At 41.8% G+C, this 21,656-nt stretch overlaps 1 protein-coding gene across 3 annotated transcripts in view; it reads right to left on the bottom strand.

The window, feature by feature from the left end:
* Positions 1-21,656, bottom strand: part of LOC135519211 (TSC22 domain family protein 1-like) — a 69,635-nt gene that overhangs the window by 8,262 nt on the left and 39,717 nt on the right. Inside the window, exon 1 of one of the 3 annotated variants that reach the window (XM_064944316.1) lies at positions 7,890-8,166. The exons of the other annotated variants lie outside the window; for them this stretch is intronic. Coding sequence (XP_064800388.1) covers positions 7,890-7,975 — 86 coding nt within the window. The 5' untranslated portion in view covers positions 7,976-8,166. Of the gene's footprint in view, positions 1-7,889; positions 8,167-21,656 lie in introns of those variants that run through there. 3 annotated transcript variants of the gene reach the window in all.

The raw sequence follows: 21,656 nt of genomic DNA, 5'->3' as shown, positions 1-21,656 counted from the left end.
GGCTGTGTGCTGAGCTGGGGTGATTTATGCAAGTTCCCTCTTTTACACATACTACCTGGGAGGAAAGGAGGGAGAGAGGATGGCTGGGATACCTGAGAGGAAGGGTGGGATAAAGGGAGGGAGAGGGTGGCCACTGTTGAAGAATGTCTTAATCCTGCCAGCAGGGTGCAGGGATTAATACCAAACAGAGACACACACTAGAGCCTTACACACAAATAAGAACAAATTCTTATTTACAATGACGGCCTACCCCGGCAAAAACCCTAACCCGGACGCTGGGCCAATTGTGCGCCTCCCTATGGAACTCTCAATCACGGCCGGATGTGATACAGCCTGGAATCGAACCAGGGTCTGTAGTGACGGCTCTAGCACTGAGATGCAGTGCCATAGACCGCTGCGCCACTTGGGAGCGCATTTACGATAAACACAAAATAGGCTACTACATAGTCATTAAGGCCACCCTTTCATCCAGTTATTCACAGATCTATCAGTCATAGGAAAGGTGTCCGTCTTTACACACAATTCACAGAAAGTTATCTAGTTCTGCAGAAGTTGGCTTGGTGTTAGTCTGAGGTTCAAACATAGCCCAGTGCTCAGTACTGAGTCCATCCAACAGTAACAGTGAATTAGAGGTCGACCGATAATGATTTTTCAACGCCGATACCGATTATTGGAGGACCAAAAAAAGCCGATACCGATTAGTCGGCCGATTCCTAACGATGTATTTGTAATAATGACAATTAAAATAAGTGTTCATTCAGTATTATTGTAACTTAATATAATACATCAATAAAATCAATTTAGCCTCAAGTAAATAATGAAACATGTTCAATTTGGTTTAAATAATGCAAAAACAAAAGTGTTGGAGAAAAAAGTATTAGTACAATATGTGCTATGTAGGAAAGCTAAGGTTTCAGTTCCTTGCTCAGAACATGAGAACATATGAAAGCGGTTGGTTCATTTTAACATGAGTCTTCAATATTCCCAGGTAAGAAGTTTTAGGTTGTAGATATTATAGGAATTATAGGACTATTTTCCTCTATACCATTTGTATTTCATTAACCTTTGACTATTGGATGTTCTTATAGGCACTTTAGTATTGCTAGTGTAACAGTATAGCTTCCGTCCCTCTCCTCGCACCTCTATGGGCTCGAACCAGCAACACAACAACAACAGCCACCATCGAAGCAGCGTTACCCATGCAGAGCAAGGGGTACAACTACTAGAAGGCTCGGAGCGAGTGACGTTTGAAACGCTATTAGCGCACGCTAACTGGCTAGCCATTTTACTTCGGTTACACCAGCCTCATCTCGTGAGTTGATAGGCTTGAAGTCACAAACAGAACACAACGAGGAGCTGCTGGCAAAACGCACGAAAGTGCTGTTTGAATGAATGTTTACGCGCATGCTTCTGCCTACCACCGCTCAGTCAGATACTTAGGGAGCGCAGTGGTTAGAGTGTTGGACTTGTAACCGAAAGGTTGCACGTTCAAATCCCCGCGCAGACAAGGTACAAATCTGTCGTTCTGCCCCTGAACAGGCAGTTAACCCACTGTTCCTAGGCAGTCATTGAAAATAAGAATTTGTTTTTAACTGACTTGCCTAGTAAAAAAAAAAAAAAAGCTCAGTCAGATTATATGCGACGCAGGACACGCTAGATAATATCTAGTAATATCATAAACCATGTGTAGTTAACTAGTGATTACGATTGATTGTTTTTTTATAAAGATAAGTTTAATGCTAGCCAGCAACTTTTCTTGGCTTACTGCATTTGCGTAACAGGCAGTCTCCTTGTGGAGTGCAACGAGAGAGAGGCGGGTCGTTATTGCGTTGGACTAGTTAACTGTAAGGTTGCAAGATTGGATCCCCCGAGCTGACAAGGTGAAAATCTGTCGTTCTGCCCCTGAACAAGGCAGTTAACCCACCGTTCCTAGGCCATCATTGAAAATAAGAATGTGTTCTTAACTGACTTGCCTAGTTAAATAAAGGTATTAAAAATAAATACATTCGGCAAATCGGCGCCCAAAAACACAGATTTCCGATTGTTATGAAAACATTAAAATCGGCCATTCTGATTAATCGGTCGACCTCTACAGTGAATATACACAGGGTACAAACATTAGGAACACCTTGCTAATATTGAGTTGCACACCCTTTTGCCCTCAGACTGGCCTCAATTTGTTAGGGCATGGCCTCTACAAGGTGTCGAAAGCATTCCATAGGGATGCTGGCCCATATTGAGTCCAATGCTTCCCACAGTTGTGTCAAGTTGGCTGGATGTCCTTTGGGTGGTGGACCATTCAATCAAATGCAGCAGATGTCACAAAGTGCTATATAGAAACCCATCCTAAAATTCCCAACAGCAAGCAATGCAGATGTAGAAGCACAGTGGCTAGGAAAAACTCCCTGGAAAGGCAGGAACCTAGGAAGAAACCAAGAGAGGAGCCCGGCTCTGACTGTGCGGGGTGGAGATTTATAAGTACATGGCCATTAAGGACAGATTTTTCTAATAGATGACCAGCAAGGGCAAATAATAATCACAGTTGTTGTAGAGGGTGCAACAGGTCAAACATCAGGGGTAAATGTCACTTGGCTTTCATAACCGAGCATTCAGAAATGGCAGGTGCGGTAGATTGTTGAAAACAGCATTCTGATACACACAGGAAACTGTTGAAATTGAAAAACGCAGCAGCGTTGCAGTTCTTGACACACTCAAGCCAGTGCGCCTGGCACACACCTCGTTCAAAGGCACTTAAATCTCTTGTCTTACCCAATCACCCTCTGAATGGCGCACATACACAATACATGTCTCAATTGTCTAATCCTTCTTTAACCTGTCTCCTCCCCTTCAATTACACTGATTGAAGTGGATTTAACAGGTGACAACAATAAGTGATCACAGGTTGACCAGGTGAAAGCTATGTCATGGAAAGAGCAGGTGTTCCTAATGTTTTCTACACTTCCTGTCCTCTTTGCCTGGATGTGTCTTTAACCCAAATAAAGACCCAAATATACACCTGGGAGCGCACAACCTAACCTCAGTCTACCTAAACACACACAACACGGTGACACTGCAACCAAAGCTACTTAGCCCTGAGCTATACTGGGCTCCATTCATAGAACACCCAGGGGCATACTGGGACAGGCTTTCAGGAAGCTGCGCTTAACCAATGTTCTGTACGTTCTCAGTGTCACTGATCTGGAGGTACCCAGCCAATGACAAGCAGCATATAGCCCAGGTTGGAGGTCACTACCTGGCATAATGGAAAGGTTGAAAGCACAGTATTTTCCAACCCCAGAAGTGATTTATCAACCCCACCCTTAACCCAAACCTTAAATAAAAACAAATTCTAAAAAAAATAAGTAGTTAACATACATGGGCCATTCTGGTTCGGACCCAGGTATTTGAGCACCAATTCTGACAATACTGCTTCTTTTGTCCATTCAATATGTGATTTACTGACAACAAGTTTATGGGATGATGGGATAGAGTATGGGCTCAATAGGTAGATGTAGAGTTTCCCTAAACACAGATCAAAGATAAGCTCTATTAAAAGCTCCATGTAGTCTAACATTTTGACCACTATGTACATTTACATTTACATTTAAGTCATTTGGCAGACGCTCTTATCCAGAGTAGCTGGGCCTTTAGCGCCATATGGCTGCATATTGCATAGTTAGGTTGGAGACCTACTGAAGTCAGTGATTCTCTGATCCCAATCCCACACGAATATCAGGAAAAACACTCACCAACATCAGCATGCACCAACCACATACTAACCAATGCCATGCAATCAGCATGCAACCTCTACGCAACCATCACACAACTAAACTGAAATGAAGTGACACTTTAAACCAGTGGTTCCCAAACACTTTATTTTTTGACTGGAACTCAGTCAGGCATGAAACTTACTCTTGAAAGTTGTAATAGTAGAACGCACAAGGTGCAATTTTTTAATTGGGTAGGACATCCTTGGTTCCTCTTGTCATTTTAGTTATTGCATAACTTAGAGCTATTAATAAATGAAATGTCCAGATCAACTATAACATGTCTCCTAGCGTTTTTTTTATTTAGGTTTTTCGATATTGTTGTAATTTTGTCACTCAAATATCACATGAATACACATGAATACAATGTATAGAATTGCAAGTAAAGTAGCTTTTAAACATTTTTTTTGTTGTTGCAGGAAATAAGCTTTAAACCTGCAAAATTCTCTCCACCAACAAGATGTGTGTGAACAGTTTGTGTCATTAACAGTGCCTGTGCCCATAGAAATAGACATGGCGTGAGTGCAGGGTGGGCGCAAGATGTTCCCCAAATCTGGAAAGGGGTGCCTCTGAGTGAAAAAGTTTGGAAACCCCTCAGGGCTGACCCCAATTAGTCGACTGGTAGATTGTTTGCTCGTTAGGCGATTGGTCGACCTAGATTGTTTTAGTCGAGCAGTAGTATACACATATAGAGAAAGAGATATGCATACATGCATACACACACACAGCTCAAAAAAATAAAAGGGAACACTTAAACAACACAATGTAACTCCAAGTCAATCACACTTCTGTGAAATCAAACTGTCCACTTAGGAAGCAACACTGATTGACAATAAATATCACATGCTGTTGTGCAAATGGAATAGACAACAGGTGGAAATTATAGGCAATTAGCAAGACACCCCTTATTAAGGAGTGGTTCTGCAGGTGGTGACCACAGACCACTTCTCAGTTCCTATGCTTCCTGGCTGATGTTTTGGTCACTTTTGAATACTGGCGGTGCTTTCACTCTAGTGGTAGCATGAGATGGAGTCTACAACCCACACAAGTGGCTCAGGTAGTGCAGCTCATCCAGGCTGGCACATCAATGCGAGCTGTGGCAAGAAGGTTTGCTGTGTCTGTCAGCGTAGTGTCCAGAGCATGGAGGCGCTACCAGGAGACAGGCCAGTACATTTTCACATATCTCTTCATTGATATCGTTCGTGGAAGTTTGCTTTCTCCTCTCAATCACATGGAAAAATACTTGCAGCTGAAGTTTGCGCACCAATTTCGATGCAGGACACCTGACGGACACCTGGTAAATGTGGTCTCTTATGGCCAATCTTCCAATGATATGCCTACAAATGCGTCACAATGCTGCAGACACCTTGAGGAAACGGCAGAAATTGTAGGCTCATTCCTGGCGCATTCACAGCCATATAAGGAGACATTGGAAAACAGCGCTTCAAAGATTTTGCTCATTTCCTGTTTGAAGTTTCATCTTGGTTTCCCCTGTAGCATCAGTTCTGTGGCACTCACAGATAATATCTTTGCAGTTTTGGAAATGTCAGAGTGTTTTCTTTCCAAAGCTGTCAATTATATGCATAGTCGAGCATCTTTTCGTGACAAAATATCTTGTTTAAAACGGGAACGTTTTTTTATCCAAAAATGAAATACTGCCCCTAGAGTTCCAAGAGGTTATTAACAAACTATAGTTTTGGCAAGTCGGTTAGGACATCTACTTTCTGCATGACACAAGTCATTTTCCCAACAATTGCTTACAGACAGATTATTTCACTTATAATCCACTGTATCACAATTCCAGTGGGTCAGAAGTTTACATACACTAAGTTGACTGTGCCTTTAAACAGCTTTGAAAATTACAGAAAATGATGCCATGGCTTTAGAAGCTTCTAATAGGCTATTTGACATCATTTGAGTCAAGTGGAGGTGTACCTGTGGATGTATTTTAAGGCCAACCTTCAAACTCAGTGCCTCTTTGCTTGACATCATGGGAAATCAAAAGAAATCATCCAAGACCTCAGAAAACAAATTGTAGACCTCCACAAGTCTGGTTCATCCTTGGGAGCAATTTCCAAACGCCTGCAGGTACCACGTTCATCTGTACAAATAATAGTACGCAAGTATAAACACCATGGGACCACGCAGCCGTCATACCGCTCAGGAAGGAGACGCATTCTGTCTCCTAGAGATGAACGTGCTTTGGTGCAAAAAGTGCAAATCAATCCCAGAACATCAGCAAAGGACCTTGTGAAGACGCTGGCTGAAACAGGTACAAAAGTATCTATATCCACAGTAAAACGAGCCCTACATCGACATAACCTGAAAGGCCGCTCAGCAAGGAAGAAGCCACAGCTCCAAAACACGTAACTGGGGATGGGCACGTTTATTCAGTGGTTTAATGGTACATGTATTCATACCAAACTGTATGGAGACTTTGGGTTCAGTCCACACTGTGAACCCGAATGACTACTACTACTAGTATTACTACTACTACACTAGGCCTATAGGTCTTACCTACACTGTGTTGTATGCCTCGAGTAAATCTGAGCTGAAATTCTTTTTGACCCTAAAATTGTTTTTGAGCCTATGCGCATGTTGTAATCAAAATTATAATCTTAATTGGCGCATTTCAAACGGTCCTTTTGTGATGTGCAGCCGGGAACTATTTCTGTATGATGGACTAGTTCCGTATTTCACTGGAAGAATAAATGTTTTCTTTTCAAAATGATAGGTCATTAATATGGTCAAATCCGGAAACTAAGGCTCGTATTTCTATGTTTATTATATTACAATTAAGTCTATAATTTGATAGAGCAGTCTGATTGTGCGGTGTTAGGCAGCAGCAGGCTCGTAAGCATTCATTCAAACCACACTTTCCTCCATTTACCAGCAGCTTTCCGCAATGCTTGAAGCACAGCACTGTTTATGACTTCAAGCCTATCAACTCCCGAGATTAGGCTGGCAATACTATAGTGCCTATAAGAACATTCAATAGTCAAAGGTCTATGAAATACAAATGATAAAGTGAGAAATATATAGCAGTCTGCAGCGAAGGGCAAAAAGTTGCTCCAGAACACCCCCCACCACGAAAATAAAACTGCACCAACACCCCCAAACTACTTTCCGTAGCTATGCTTGCTACTGTAGCCAGCTAGCTTCTTTGCAATGACTTGGTGCAGTCAAGAGAGGCACTACCAGATGGTATGATAGATTACCTATGGCATCAACAAGTTTGTCTAACTAGCACGAGTCGGTTTGGCTACTTTCGCTATCTTCCTCCGTGCCACACACACCGGCCCCCACACCTCTTGCCCTTCCCCCACCCTTCTGCTAAAATGAGCACACCAGCTCTTTCAAGTCACGTGATCAAGTCTCCATTGCCATTTTAAAATTACGTTATGAAAAAAACAAAAAACATTTAGACTATTCGGATACCTGAAAAAATGTTAATTATTCATATTCTGAAATCATTACAAATGTCCATCCCAACACTTAACACCAATCGTCAGACCAATCATTAGTCTGACCAAGACAAAAGACAGACAATTCAGCTTAGTGCATCCCTTCCTTGGCTTGTTTCCTGACTCCTGTACAGTAAGAACAGACATACAGTCTATACATCTTCAACTACAGTATTAAGACACTAACCCTGCTAGCAGACATGGTAGGGGAGGACTAGGTCAGTATTGTCAACAGTAGACTAGATCCAGTAAGGGGGGGACCAGGTCAGTATTGTCAACAGTAGACTTGCTCCAGTAAGGGGGACCAGGTCAGTATTGTCAACAGTAGACTAGATCCATTTAGGGGGGACTAAGTCAGTATTGTCAACAGTAGACTTGCTCCAGTAAGGGGGACCAGGTCGGTATTGTCAACAGTAGACTAGCTCCAGTAAGGGGGACTAGGTCGGTATAGTCAACAGTAGACTAGCTCCAGTAAGGGTGGAATAGGTTGGTATTGTCAACAGTAGACTAGCTCCAGTAAGGGGGACTAGGTCGGTATAGTCAACAGTAGACTTGCTCCAGTAAGGGTGGAATAGGTTGGTATTGTCAACAGTAGACTAGCTCCAGGAAGGGAGGACAAGGTCGATATTGTCCATCTCCAGTTTAAGTCTTAGTTTACCTCTTGAGGTGCTGCTCCAGTTCCCAGAACAGCAGCTTCATGGCCATCTCGTCCTGGCCTTGCACCCGGACCATCCGCTCTCTCATCGGGCTGTCTGTTCACTCTCCTCCAATAGAATCAGATATTCCTCTTTTCTAGTCCCTCGCTCCCTTTCTTATCATCTTCTCTGAGTCCCACCGGATTGTGGAGAGCAGTGGTAGAGATGAGGGAACAAGCCAGGGCTGCGTGTGTCGGTTGGTGTGTGTGTGTGTGTCAATCCTCTGCATGCGTCTCCAAGGCAGGAGAACTAGCGACTGATTGAGCAAAAACAAGTGTAGGGCAGACGTGACATCACATCACTGCGAGGTCATGTGACCTAGTTACATAAAAGCATCAACACAGATTAGCTTCTGCCCTGATGAGCACCGCTTCTACTCTTCTCCCTGGTGAGCCCTCTCCCTTCAGAGTGGGGTAGATTTGGAGCCCTCTGTGTTTAGGACGGACCCCTGACCCCCATTTAAGGCAGGGAGTCTGGCCCCTGTACTTGAGCCAGGTCTTTTCCTGTCACTTCTCATCAGTAGGGCGGGCTAACAGTGGGCTTAACACCTGCATGCACAGAACGAGTACAACACACACGACTGCAGACTATCAGCCAGCAGCCTGGGTCAGGGGAACACTACAGGCAAGGACAAAGCAGGGGGGCTTACCTGTCAAATACACTGTGGGCTGAGTCAGAGGGGGGCTTTGTTGGTCACATGTCCAACTGTTGCAGTTTAGCCTAAAGAATACTGACCTGACCCATGATGAGACATTAAATCATACACAACTGACCACATACTTCATGCGCTATCCAATAATTTTTATTGATTACGACACCTTTTAGGGCTACAAGTGCTCTGATTGTTTGGTAAATTCAAGTGAACGGTTATGGAGGACTAGTGAGGCCCAAAGATGGTGATTTGGTGGAAAATAGTATGTTGTAGAACATCATACTGTATTTTTATTGTAATTGTTCTCCTAATTATGCCTGGCCAAATTAACCCTGAGGGGATTGATCCAGTCATATTGTATTTGTTTGGGAAACAGTGGGTTAAAGATGCTGCCCCTGTCCTTTCAGTCTAATCCCTACCATATATAATAGCCTACTTATTACACAACTCACAGTTTATAAATAGCAAGTCTTAACATTCAACATAACATGCAACTGCCACAAATTATTTATCATCGAATAGATATGTGAAAAACACCTTGAGGATTGATTCTAAACAACGTTTGCCATGTTTGTCGATATTATGGAGTTAATTTGGAAAAAAGTTTGGCGTTGTAATGTAATTTTTTTTCTTAGCCAAACGTGATGAACAAAACGGAGCGATTTCTCCTACACAAATAATATTTTTGGAAAAACTGAACATTTGCTATCTAACTGAGAGTCTCCTCATTGAAAACATCCGAAGTTATTCAAAGGTAAATTATTTTATTTGAATGCTTTTCTTGTTTTTGTGAAAATGTTGCCTGCTGAATGCTAGGCTTAATGCTATGCTTAATGCTATGCTAGCTATCAATACTCTTACACAAATGCTTGTGTAGCTATGGTTGAAAAGCATATTTTGAAAATCTGAGATGACAGTGTTGTTAACAAAAGGCTAAGCTTGTGAGCCAATATATTTATTTCATTTCATTTGCGATTTTCATGAATAGTTAACGTTGCGTTATGCTAATGAGCTTGAGGCTATGATTACGCTCCCAGATACGGGATTGCTCGACGCAAGAAGTTAAGAATATTCCCCAGTTTATACCGTCATATCACCAATGGGACATCTCTGCTCTCATTTCCATAGCCCAAAAATGCGACTATACCGGAAGTTTCAAGCCTGGATAGGACAACTATGGATAGAGTAATTCACTGTGGGAAAATGATGAGTAGCCATTTTGGCATTACGTTGTGGCGTGAGAGAGGTAGAAAGGGAGAGGGTGTGAGAGGTGCCATTTGAACATTTGGGCTGACAGCAGCAGGTCAAACAACAGAGCTGAGTCCTGCTCTCTCCGGCTCTCACCAGGGGAGAATGGACCAGATACACCGCCTCAGCACGTGGCTCTGTCTCAGAGAGCGAGAGAGAGGAATTGCCAGGGACCTCACGATACGGTATTATCACCATACGTAGGCGCCGATACGATATGTATTGCAATTCTCATGATTCTATATGTATTGTGATTCGATACAGCAATTTTATTGTGATTTGATGTTCCAAATATATTGTTCACTATATGTCTGCTGCAGAGAAACGAGAAAGCATGATAAAATGAGTTGATCATCCATGGGAAAAAAAAAGTGCCAAAAACATGTTGACCCACTACTTAAAAAAAAAAGAAAAGATGGATTACAAGCTATATGATAAATACCAGAGTTTTGACGTAAGTACACCCTACTAGCATTCAATAATTCTACCTAGTGAAAAAAACAAGTATTCAGTCAAGTATCGATATAATATTGTCCAAAATAATACTGTGATAGTTCCCCCCCATCACTAAACATCATGTGGTCAACTAGATCCAATACATCTTGATAGGTTCAGATAGAGCTTTCAGCCCACCATTCAACAAGTATGCTCAAACATTAAGATCAGTACAGGTCTACTAAGAAAGGTGTTTGTAAAAAAAACAAGAGCAGCAGGTATGACTAATGTGGCGTGAAACCTGGTATTAGCAGGACTAATACTCCGAAAACACAAACACATGATGCACTGCTCAAAGACCTGTTGAACACAGCGCTCAAAGAGGAAGATCTGGGGCGGAAAAGCTGGCAATTCTTACATGAAACATGGAGAGGAGGGTCAACAGAAAGAGGGAAGACAGAAAGCAGAGAGAGAGGGGTACAGAAAGAGAGAGGGGGACAGAAAGCAGAAAGAGAGAGGGGGACAGAAAGCAGAAAGAGAGAGGGACAGAAAGCAGAAAGAGAGTCAGTCGTGCCTGCATCTGTAACAGTGGTGTCCCTCCAGTCAGTCTGTGTGGAGCCACTGGGCTGTTGATGAGAAGTGACACGAGGGGGGGGGTGAGGTCTTTACTAAAGCCTAGAACCAACCGCTGCTCCCCTCCACATGTAACCACCAACACAGCAAGGCCACATCAATGTGTGTGTGGTATGAACTGGGGCTTATCCACAGAGACAATGGCAGAGTTGTCCGATTTGGGGCGATGGGAGAGGAAGAGGGGACGATGACGCTAGAGGGAAGAGGAGAGGGAAAGAAGAAGGAGGAGGAGGGGGGGGGCTCTATACATTGGCCTAGAACATGATGTTCTAACTCCAGACGGCTAGACAAACCAGAACATTACTTCCACTGCAGCAGCTGAGGGGATTGGGAGGGCTAAGCTGAGTTGGATGTATAATACTGCACACTCATCAGGTGTTAGGGGTCAGTCACATGTTATAGTGCATTATATGGACCCCCTGCGTGATAGCTTAATCAAACAGGATTGGTTGGCCCTTCCACACTATTAACCTGGACACACACACACAGAAAGACAGACGGGGCAGATGGATGGTTTGTGATTGTAAATCCAGACCAGGCCTTCACACTACCTGCTGGTTTGAACCAGATAATAGATCATAATCCATAATATATTATGTACAAATTGTTTTTCTTTACTGGGAAATTAGACTGGATAAGTCTAAATAAAAATGAGTAAAAAAATAAAATAATCATACAGTAGTCATGTGAAGTAACCTAGTACAGATCCTCATCAATATACTGTCAGTATAAACTAAATTAACTGTGTCAGTAATCAACAATGCCAAATTCAGCACATACAAGCTCTCACACACAATTAGACAGATTGTCACAAATAGGTATTTTGGCAAACCAGATCTGAAAAAAAAAATAGAATTGGGCTGCCTGTGAGAACAGCCATATTACCTGCCACAGTTAACAGAAGGGTTAAGCTGAGGGAAGATGTGTTCCATTCATGTAGAGCAGGCCTGGACAATTATTTTCCATCGCGGGCCAGAATCATATTACAGGATTATACATGTGTATGACTGTGTTGACATATCTACTGGAAATCACATCAAGATATGCTACTCATTTAACTTTAACATGCACAGAAATAAACCACATCCACATTCTCCTTTTGGTAGGTATTTTCATTATTAAACATGCAATGAACTACACGGAGGGAAAAGTACACTGTGCATTCAGCACCACGGACAGAACTCTTGTTAACAGGTATGCACAAAAAACACGAGAGAGAGCACTCAACATTACTTTTAAACTACTCAATCAACTCTCTGATGGGCACTGACTAGAGCAGTGAAGTCAGGTATAGTTTCTGACGTCGCTATGGGCAGGATTGCTGAGAGGTGAGAGTCAGTAAGAGATTCTGTGCCTTGACGTGTTATATTCTGTTCACATACATAGGTTGACCCAAACAGTACAAACATCTGAGCAGAACTCTTAATCTTTGGAAAGTTTTGTTCATTAAGAGATGCATAGAACCTCAGTGTTTGAATAGTTCTCCAATCACTGCATCACTCTGAAGATCAATAAGCTCAAGTTGTAGGTCAGAAGCATTATCCACATTGAAGGTGAAAGGAGAGGAAACCAACAGCATGTCATTTCCCAACACTTTGAAATCCTCAACATTCACTGTTCAAAGCATGCAGCAGCGATGTATACTTCTCCCGCTGGTCATCTGATAGGGAACAAACTAGTAGTGTCAGAAGGTGGGTGAGATTGTTGGCTTCTACTTGGCAGGTCGGGATGAGTCATTTTCCCTTAAAGGCTGACAAGGCTGTACGTCTAATGTGCAAAAAGGACCTTCCCTTGTAGTTTGGAATTCAGTTCATTCATGAGGGCCATGATGTCCACAGTGAAGGAAAAATCAGCCAACCATTCTTTATCTTGCAGTTGATGGAATCCCACATATTTCCTTCCATTTGCAAAAACGAAGTAATCTCCAACTTCAGGTCCCACAGCCTTTTAAGCACCTTCCCCAAACTCAGCCATCTCACGTTTGTGTGGAAGGGGAGCTCTGCATGACTCGACTCTCTCTTCCAACAGTGAGACAGACTGGTTGTGGTTTAATGATTTTGCTCTTAAGAAGTTTACCACTTTAGTGACTGTATCCACAACATGGCTCAGTTTCAGAACACATTTACAGAGCAACTTCTGATCAGTAATGCAATGCAGGAAAATTATTTTCTGATCTGAGTTCAGCTACTTGATGTTGTATCCTTTTCAAAGGGCTAATGTTTTTTCCTGTCAAGTTTGGTCACCCATCAGTGGTCACACTGGATAACCTTTCAATACTCAGTCCCAGGTTTGCCACACACTTATTATTAACCTCCTCCAATAAATCTTTCCCTGTGGTTGTGTTCTTCATTGACTGCACTGAAGCAAGCTCCTCTAATTGCACAGTCTGGGGTTATGCCTCGTGTCACACATGCATCACTGCTCATCCAGGGCCAAGGAGAAATAGGTGAAATCCTTTACCTCGTCTTTCAACTGTTGTTCCATATTCTCTGCGAAGTCCTCAACACGCCATGTCACTGTTCGTCTTGACAGAGAAACTTATTTTTGTCGGGGCAAAGTACTGCTGCAGAGTCAAAAAATTATTTCATTAATTTGCCCTCAGCGAAACGCTTGCCATCTTTATCACTTTTATGGGACAATACATAGCTAGCTCTCGCAATTCCGTCGTTTTCTGAATGCAGTTGTCAAAAGTCCTTATGCAACTGAGAAAGCAACTCTTTCGATGCCCTCTGCATGCTTTGTCTGGAAGTGTCAGGACAAGTTGTAGTCTTTCAAGACAGCGAAGCTCTCTCTGAACACAGATTTACTTGATACCTCAATAAATAAATATTTCGATGTCCACTCTTGGCTGGAACACCCTACATTCATTGTCTACTTTCCTTTGAAAAACTAATTTTAGCACCATTTCTAGCTAGCTACTATTTGCAACTGACGTGTGTGTCAGCCTGTCAGTCACTGTCGGTCCTTATGCAGTTATTTATACGTGCCTTCAAAATAAAAGTCCCACAAGCGGTGGGAGTTAAATCATGACACAAAGGTGAGTATTCATTGGGCTTTTAATATGAATAACAAATACATTCTTCAAAACTTTACAATCGCAAATTCTTCATGTGACCGGAGCATGATTACGCATACGGCCCCTGGGCCGGCCTTTGCCCATGCCTGACGTAGAGTGTAAACCAGCCACCTGCTCTTAAATGCATTGGACAGGCTATGTGTTTGTGCTTTTCCCAAAGATTCTTTAGAACTAGAGCAAACCAACATGTCAAGTGTACTATAAGTTGGAGGCATTGTGTTCTTGTGGACTGTTGCTCTGTTAGAGGGTAGTGTGTTCATGCATGCATGTCTGTATTTGTGTGATGTGCTCTGTACTCCTGTGCAGCTCATGTTCTACTGAGCAGCTTTTACCTGGCATCGGCAATGAGACTTCAGAACACAAAACTGCAATAAAAACACACAAACCATCCCCCACTGACATACACAAGAGAGTAGAAAGAATAGGGTGTGGAGTGAGTTAAGTACACAGACTAGACAGAGCTCTGTGTGATATTTCAGAAAAGCAAGGCCAAACCTCCCCATACATAATGTTTGTGTTTATCTCTAACCTCTTCAAATAGAACATCCCCATTCTAATCCCAATTCTCCACAATATCACCTCTGTGTCCGAACTAGGGGATTTCATTTGTATGTAGTGCTATCCTTGAGCTGTTCTGGTCTATTAATGTTCTGTATAACTTCATGTTTTGTCTGGAACCCAGGATGAGTAGCTGCTGCTATCACAACAGCTCATGGAGATTAGAGGTCGACCGATTAATCAGAATGGCCGATTTTAATGTTCTCATAACAATCAGAAATCGGTATTTTTGGGCGCCGATTTACAATTATTATTTTTGTACCTTTATTTAACTAGGCAAGTCAGTTAAGAACACATTCTTATTTTCAATGACGGCCTAGGAACTGTGGGTTAACTGCCTGTTCAGGGAAAGAACGACAGATTTTCACCTCGTCAGCTCAGGGGTTTCCAATCTTGCAACCGCACAGTTAACTAGTCCAACGCTTTAACCATTGCACTCCACGAGTAGCCTGCCTGTTACGCAAATGCAGTAGAAGCCAAGGTAAATTGCTAGCTAGCATTAAACATATCGTATAAAAAGCAATCAATCATAATCACTAGTTATAACTACTAATCCAGTTTAGCAGGCAATATTAACCAGGCAAAATGATCATTTCTCTTGCGTTCATTGCACACAGAGTCAGGGTATATGCAACAGTTTGGGCTGCCTGGCTCATTGCGAACTAATTTGACAGAATTTTACGTAATTATGACATACATTGAAGGTTGTGCAATGTAACAAGAATATTTAGACTTAGGGACGCCCCCCGTTAGATAAAATACCGAAAGGCTCCGTATTTCACTGAAATAATAAACGTTTTGTTTTAGAAATGATAGTTTCCGGATTCGATCGTATTAATGACCAAAGGCTCGGCTTTTGTGGGGCGATGGGTAACGATGCTTCGAGTGTTCCTGGTTCGAGCGAGGAGAGGGACGGAAGCTATACTGTTACACTGGCAATACTAAAGTGCCTATAAGAACATCCAACAGTCAAAGGTATATGAAATACAAATAGTATAGAGAGAAATAGTTCTATAAATACTATATTAACTACAACCTAAAAAACCTCTTACCTTGGAATATTTAAGTCTCATGTTAAAAGGAACCACCAACTTTCATATGTTCTCATGTTTTGAGCAAGGAACTTTAAAACGTTAGCTTTTTTACATGGCACACATTACTTTCTCCTCCAACACTTTGTTTTTGCATTATTTAAACCAAATTGAACATGTTTCATTATTTATTTGAGGCTAAATTGATTTTATTGATGTTTTATATTAAGTTAAAATAAGTGTTCATTCAGTATTGTTGTAATTGTCATTATTACAAATATATATATATATATATATATATATATATATATATATATATATATATATATATATATATATATATATATATATATATATTTTTTTTTTTAAACGGCCGATTAAAATCGGTATTGGCTTTTTTGGTCCTCCAATAAATCGGTATCGCCGTTGAAAAATCATAAAATCGGTCGACCTCTAATGGAGATCCCCAAAAATAACACTTACTACACTACAAAATTTACAGCTCAAGCTCCCCTGCCCTCCCACCCAATCCATCCCTCTCTTCATCTGTCCATCTGTCTGGTCCGGCATATCAAAATTGGGTGTCAAATGAAAGCTAAGAGTATCGATTTTTGGGAAATTAAGGCATATACATTTAACCCTTTTTCCCCATCTGAAAAATGAGGCATAAGTAATGGCTTTGATTTCTAGATAAACATATAGAAAAGGGTTTTTAGAAAACATCTACCAGAAAGTCTTAAAAAGGTATCAGAAATGCATCAAAACACAATGTTCACAGAATATCAACACATATTTTGTTAAATTGATTGCCTTCTTTAAGAAATATTGCCTTGTAATTCCGTTACCAAAACCCTGCATATTTTTAAGATATTTTTAAATTTCTCTCCATCATGAGGGAGGATAATGAAAGTTCACAGAGTAACAAATAATGAAAGACCTACCAATCATAGCGATTTTACTGATATTAATTTTATTAATGAATTATTAAGTGATTAAAACTCGTAACTCCGTTACCAATTTGGGAATGGAATTACTGCAACTGAATTGGCTACAATGGGAAATCATAAGTGACAAACCACAGTTGGGTCACATGCTAACGTCCTCCCTTCCACTGGCATACTGTTATGTTCAACTCATAGCTGTTTTCTTACTCTTTCTGTTATCTGGTTGTCAAACCAAGAGTGTTAAAACAGTCTGGACAACCCCTCCCTCTCCAGTTAATATCACCTCTTCCCAGCTCTTACTGACACCTACCCATGAGCCCACTATTTCCATTCACTGTGACCAGCATCCACACCCACTGAGCACTGACCAACACCGGACATCAACTACGTTGAAAAGTAGTTGAGATATGGTCACTCCACCCTGGCCTTGACGTTAACGTCCACAGACGAACCGGACCAAATCTGAACCCATCATAGAATGTTTCACAAGTTTGGATAGCACAGTACATTACAGTACAATGAGTAGAGCACAGTACAATAGTGCAGTACAGTACAATACTGTACTACCTTTCTGTACAGTAAACTCTACCCTGCTGTATTGTACTGCACTGTAGTCTACTGTGATCTGCTGTGATGACCAGATTTGTGAAACATGAGAATGACATTCATATCCATAATTCTGCATTTCTGTGTAGTAGAGATTAGGAATCCATGATGTAATTCCGTTACCATAATTCCATTACAAGGTGTAAATCCACTTCACTTCAATAACCAAAAGAGATTTCTTCAAACTCAAGGTGCCATGTCATAGCTGACATCCCATTCTTTCTACAGACATCTATAAATCTTAATTCGGTGCAGCTATTTAACAGTCTTTGGAAACCATGGTTACATTAAAAAAAACCTGAGGGAGATTTTACTGTAATTCCGTTACCAAAGATTGTATCTGTACATTTCTTGCACTAAAGTCATTTTTGTACATTTCAGTAGAAATTGTTAAACGTAGTCCTTGTGCATAGATTTGTATGGTTTGTTAAACTTCGATAATGTTTGTGTGACATACATTTTAAAGTGAATGAGTCAAAGCGTAATTCCGTTACCGTGGAATTGCCCTGCTCTGTCCTACTTCTGACTGGAACAGTAGTGGGAAACCGGTACAATCCGGTTTGGATGGAGGGAGAGAGTACATTTCAGTAGAAATTGTTAAACGTAGTCCTTGTGCATAGATTTGTATGGTTTGTTAAACTTCGATAATGTTTGTGTGACATACATTTTAAAGTGAATGAGTCAAAGCGTAATTCCGTTACCGTGGAATTGCCCTGCTCTGTCCTACTTCTGACTGGAACAGTAGTGGGAAACCGGTACAATCCGGTTTGGATGGAGGGAGAGAGAGAGAGAGAGAGAGGACAGCCAAATAGCTTTCCAACCTACAGCTCCATGACACAGCAGAGAGCAGAGGGTATAGAGAGGACATAAGATGGAAGTGGGCAGCAGCAATCACCCAGCCCATCCATGCCCTCTCACAGAGACACATTAACTAACTACTGGGGCTCAGTGATATACCCACTTATCATTCGCTCTATCAGACTTGAATACTCATGCACACAGAGAAAACAAAGATAGGCGACTACCAAGAGACACAAACATGCCTAACAGAGCCTCAAAATTCTGAGCCAGAGGGTCTCAATGTGACTTTTCCCTCACTGGTTTTCTGAAATGCTACAGTATAGCCTAATAATAAGTATCCATCTGCACATTATTGGACAAGGACGTTACAAAGTGGTTTAACTAAGGGACAACTGCACGCAGCACTTAGCATAAAGTTATGTTATAAGCTGTGGTCCATGTTGTAGACCTTTTTAACAACTTTTTGAAGAGCAGCAGAAATGAACTGCAGAAACCCAAACACTTTCGGTGCATTTGCAAACAGCTAGCCAGCTAAACTAGCTAACTTAGTCCAGTTCTTTTCTCAAGGTTTTGACCATAGTATTCGTGGGTGGGGTGGTCCTTAAGTCCAGAGACAAATCCATTTTTTAAAATGAAAGTTCAATCAAATGTATTTATATAGCCCAAATGTATTTATATAGCTGATATCTCAAAGTGCTGTACAGAAACTCAGCCTACAACCCCAAACAGCAAACAATGCAGGTAAAGCAGCACAGCGGCTAGGAAAAACTCCCTAGGAAGAAACCAGACTATGAGGGGTGGTCAGTCCTCTTCTGGCTGTGCCGGGTGGAGATAAGAACATGGCCAAGATGTTCAAATGTTCAGAAATGACCAGCATGGTCAAATAATAATAATCACAGTAGTTGTCGAGGGTGCAACAGGTCAGCACCCAAAGAAGCATGGCAGCGGGTTGCGTAGCCTGCATGGCTAGTAACTTCAGAAGCAGGAGGTGGCTGCGCCAAGATGACGTGTAGCACACAGGTCCGTTTCTTTAGCAAGTTAACCATCTATTCTAGGTAACGTCAGCTAGCTAGAGATAAATAAAACAGCCATCCAATATTAGTTTTTTTTGCATGATCTGCTAAAAAAAAAACATGTTAGCTACTTAGCTAGTAGCTAAACTAGCTATCTAATGAACACACTTCCAGTCCAAAAGAGAACACAAAATACAAAAACACAAGTGCAACAATAATATCAAATGTTATATCACTTGATGAAGCAAGTCCTGGTCTAATTTATTTTTCCTAACCTCAGATACAGAGCCCTGTGAAAGCTGTTAAAACCTGTCTGTGGACAAAAGTCTCAAAGAAAGTCCCAAGTCCTGGAGAGACTGAAGGGTTTATCTCCAATGGGTTATATATGCTATTGGTTTACTGTTAAAATTGGTTGTAGGACTACAAAAATACTGTTAAAAGTAACAATGCATAGACATAAAACATGCATGACAACCTAGCTACTGGGTGCAGATGTTTCTGTTCAACCCTGACATTCTGCTTATTATTTCGATTAGAAAATAATAATTTAACTATTCAATTTCTCTTGTTTTGGAGTAAGATTAATGTCTAAACCCACTAACCATTTACATAGACGTCCTTTTTTGGTCATCGAACAATCCCTGTGTATCGGTTGACATTCACTTTCCTTTTGTCTAGTGATATTGCACAGATTTGCAGCTGCAGCTGATGTCCTTGATCATTGGTGTGGGTTTTACAGTCCCTGTGTGGCTGACCTAGGATTCAACTTCTGTCCACAACAGCACCCACAAAGCAGTGTCCATTATACTACCAAAACGATGGCCTTGGTTGGGCTAGGATAACAGAACTTTAGGTCTCAGAGCAGGTGACATCACCACAATGAAGGCTCCTAGAGTTGTCTCACTTGGTCTTTCCTTACTACTCGCATCCCATCTCCTCACCTGTATTGTATCGCAACTATATTGGTGGAGAAGGTACAAGGTCACTGCCTTTATTATTCTTCACTAATGTGTAGAGCAATAGAGGAAGGATGAATTAAGAGCCTAGCACTCACCTGTCAACTAGCTCACATGTACTATACACTCGCTCCACTCACCTTCTCCGAGCAGAGCAAATATAGCACCCACAGAATACATTGCGGGTATTTCATTCTGCTACATTGACTCAGATCACACAGTCTGTAGCTAAGTTACACTGTCCGTAGCATAGGTGGTGGTGAAAGGGGTGTGACTGCACACAGAGGTAAGCTACAGGTGAGTTCAAGCAGCCACTGATGTAATACCCCCTGAAATTTGAAGTAATGCCTCCTCCTGCCTAAGCATCTCTGCTGCAGGAGAATCTCTTCCTGCAAATTTGCTCAGATTTTCTTCATTCAGCTACACTCTCCAGTGGTTGCCATGCTAGCTACAAGTGTAATTTGGTCAGGGTTTGTGTCCCGGCCAACCATACAGGGATGAAACTCATACATCACATGGCTACTTTGCAGACCATGGAAAAAAGTGACACTTCACTGTAGTCACTCTCCAGGTTATTTGTCTATTGCCTCCACTATGCGTGCTCTACCCTCTTGGTTAAAGTGGATGTAAGATTTTCTTATGGCCTGCATAACTGCAGACAAACAGTGCCTTCGCAAAGTATTCAGACCCCTTGACTTTCTCCACATTTTGTTACGTTTCAGCCTTATTCTAAAATTCTACCCCATAATGACAAAGCGAAAACAGGTTTTTAGAAATGTTTGCAAATTTAATACAAATAATAGTTACGTAAATAAGGTATTTCTGTTTAAGGCCCTTTGCCATGACTCAAAATTAAGCTTAGGTGCATCCCTTTTCCATCCTCAGTGGTCATCAGAGAGGTTTCTACAACTTGAAAAATTAAATTGATTGGACATGATTTGTAAAGGCACATACATGTCTATATAAAGATCTCACAGTTGACCGTGCATGTCAGAGCAAAAACCAAGCCACGAGGTCGAAGGAATTGACTGTATAGCTCCAAGACAGGATTGTGTTGAGGTAACAGATCTGGGAAGGATACCAACAATTTCTGCCTCATTGAAGGTGCCCAAGAACATAGTGGCCACTTTCAATTGGAAGAAGTTTGGAACCGCCAAGACTCTTCCTGGAGCTGGCCACCCGGCCAAACTGAGCAATCGGTGGAGAAGGGCCTTGGTCAGGGAGGTGACCAAGAACCCGATGGTCACTCTGACAGAGCTCCAGAGTTCCACTATGGAGATGGAAGAACCTTCCAGAAGGACAACCATCTCTGCAGCACTGCACCAATCAAGCAACTCTTCAGTAAAAAAGGCACATGACAGCCCGCTTGGAGTTTGCCAAAAGGCACCTAAAGACTCTCAGACCATGAGAAACAATATTCTCTGGTCTGATGAAACCAAGATTGAACTCTTTGGCCTGAATGTCAAGCGTAATATCTGGAGGAAACCTGGCACCATCCCTACGGTGAAGCATGTTGGTGGCAGCATCATGCTGTGGGGATCCTTGATGAAAACATGCTCCAGAGCGCTCAAGACCTCAGACTGGGGGCGAACATGACAACAACCCTAAGCATGCCGCCAAGACAACGCAGGAGTGGCTTCAGGACAAGTCTCTGAATGTCCCTGACTGGCTCAGCCAAAGCCCAGACCCGAACCTGATCAAACATCTCTGGAGAGACCTGAAAATAGTTTTGCAAGCAACGCTCAAAAAAAATAAAATCAAAACGACTTTTCATTAT

Source organism: Oncorhynchus masou, chromosome 29 (assembly GCF_036934945.1).
Source record: "Oncorhynchus masou masou isolate Uvic2021 chromosome 29, UVic_Omas_1.1, whole genome shotgun sequence".
In the NCBI taxonomy this organism is placed as follows: Eukaryota; Metazoa; Chordata; class Actinopteri; order Salmoniformes; family Salmonidae; genus Oncorhynchus; species Oncorhynchus masou.
Note: the sequence above shows the minus strand (reverse complement) of the source record. Positions and strands in the feature narration are given on the sequence as shown.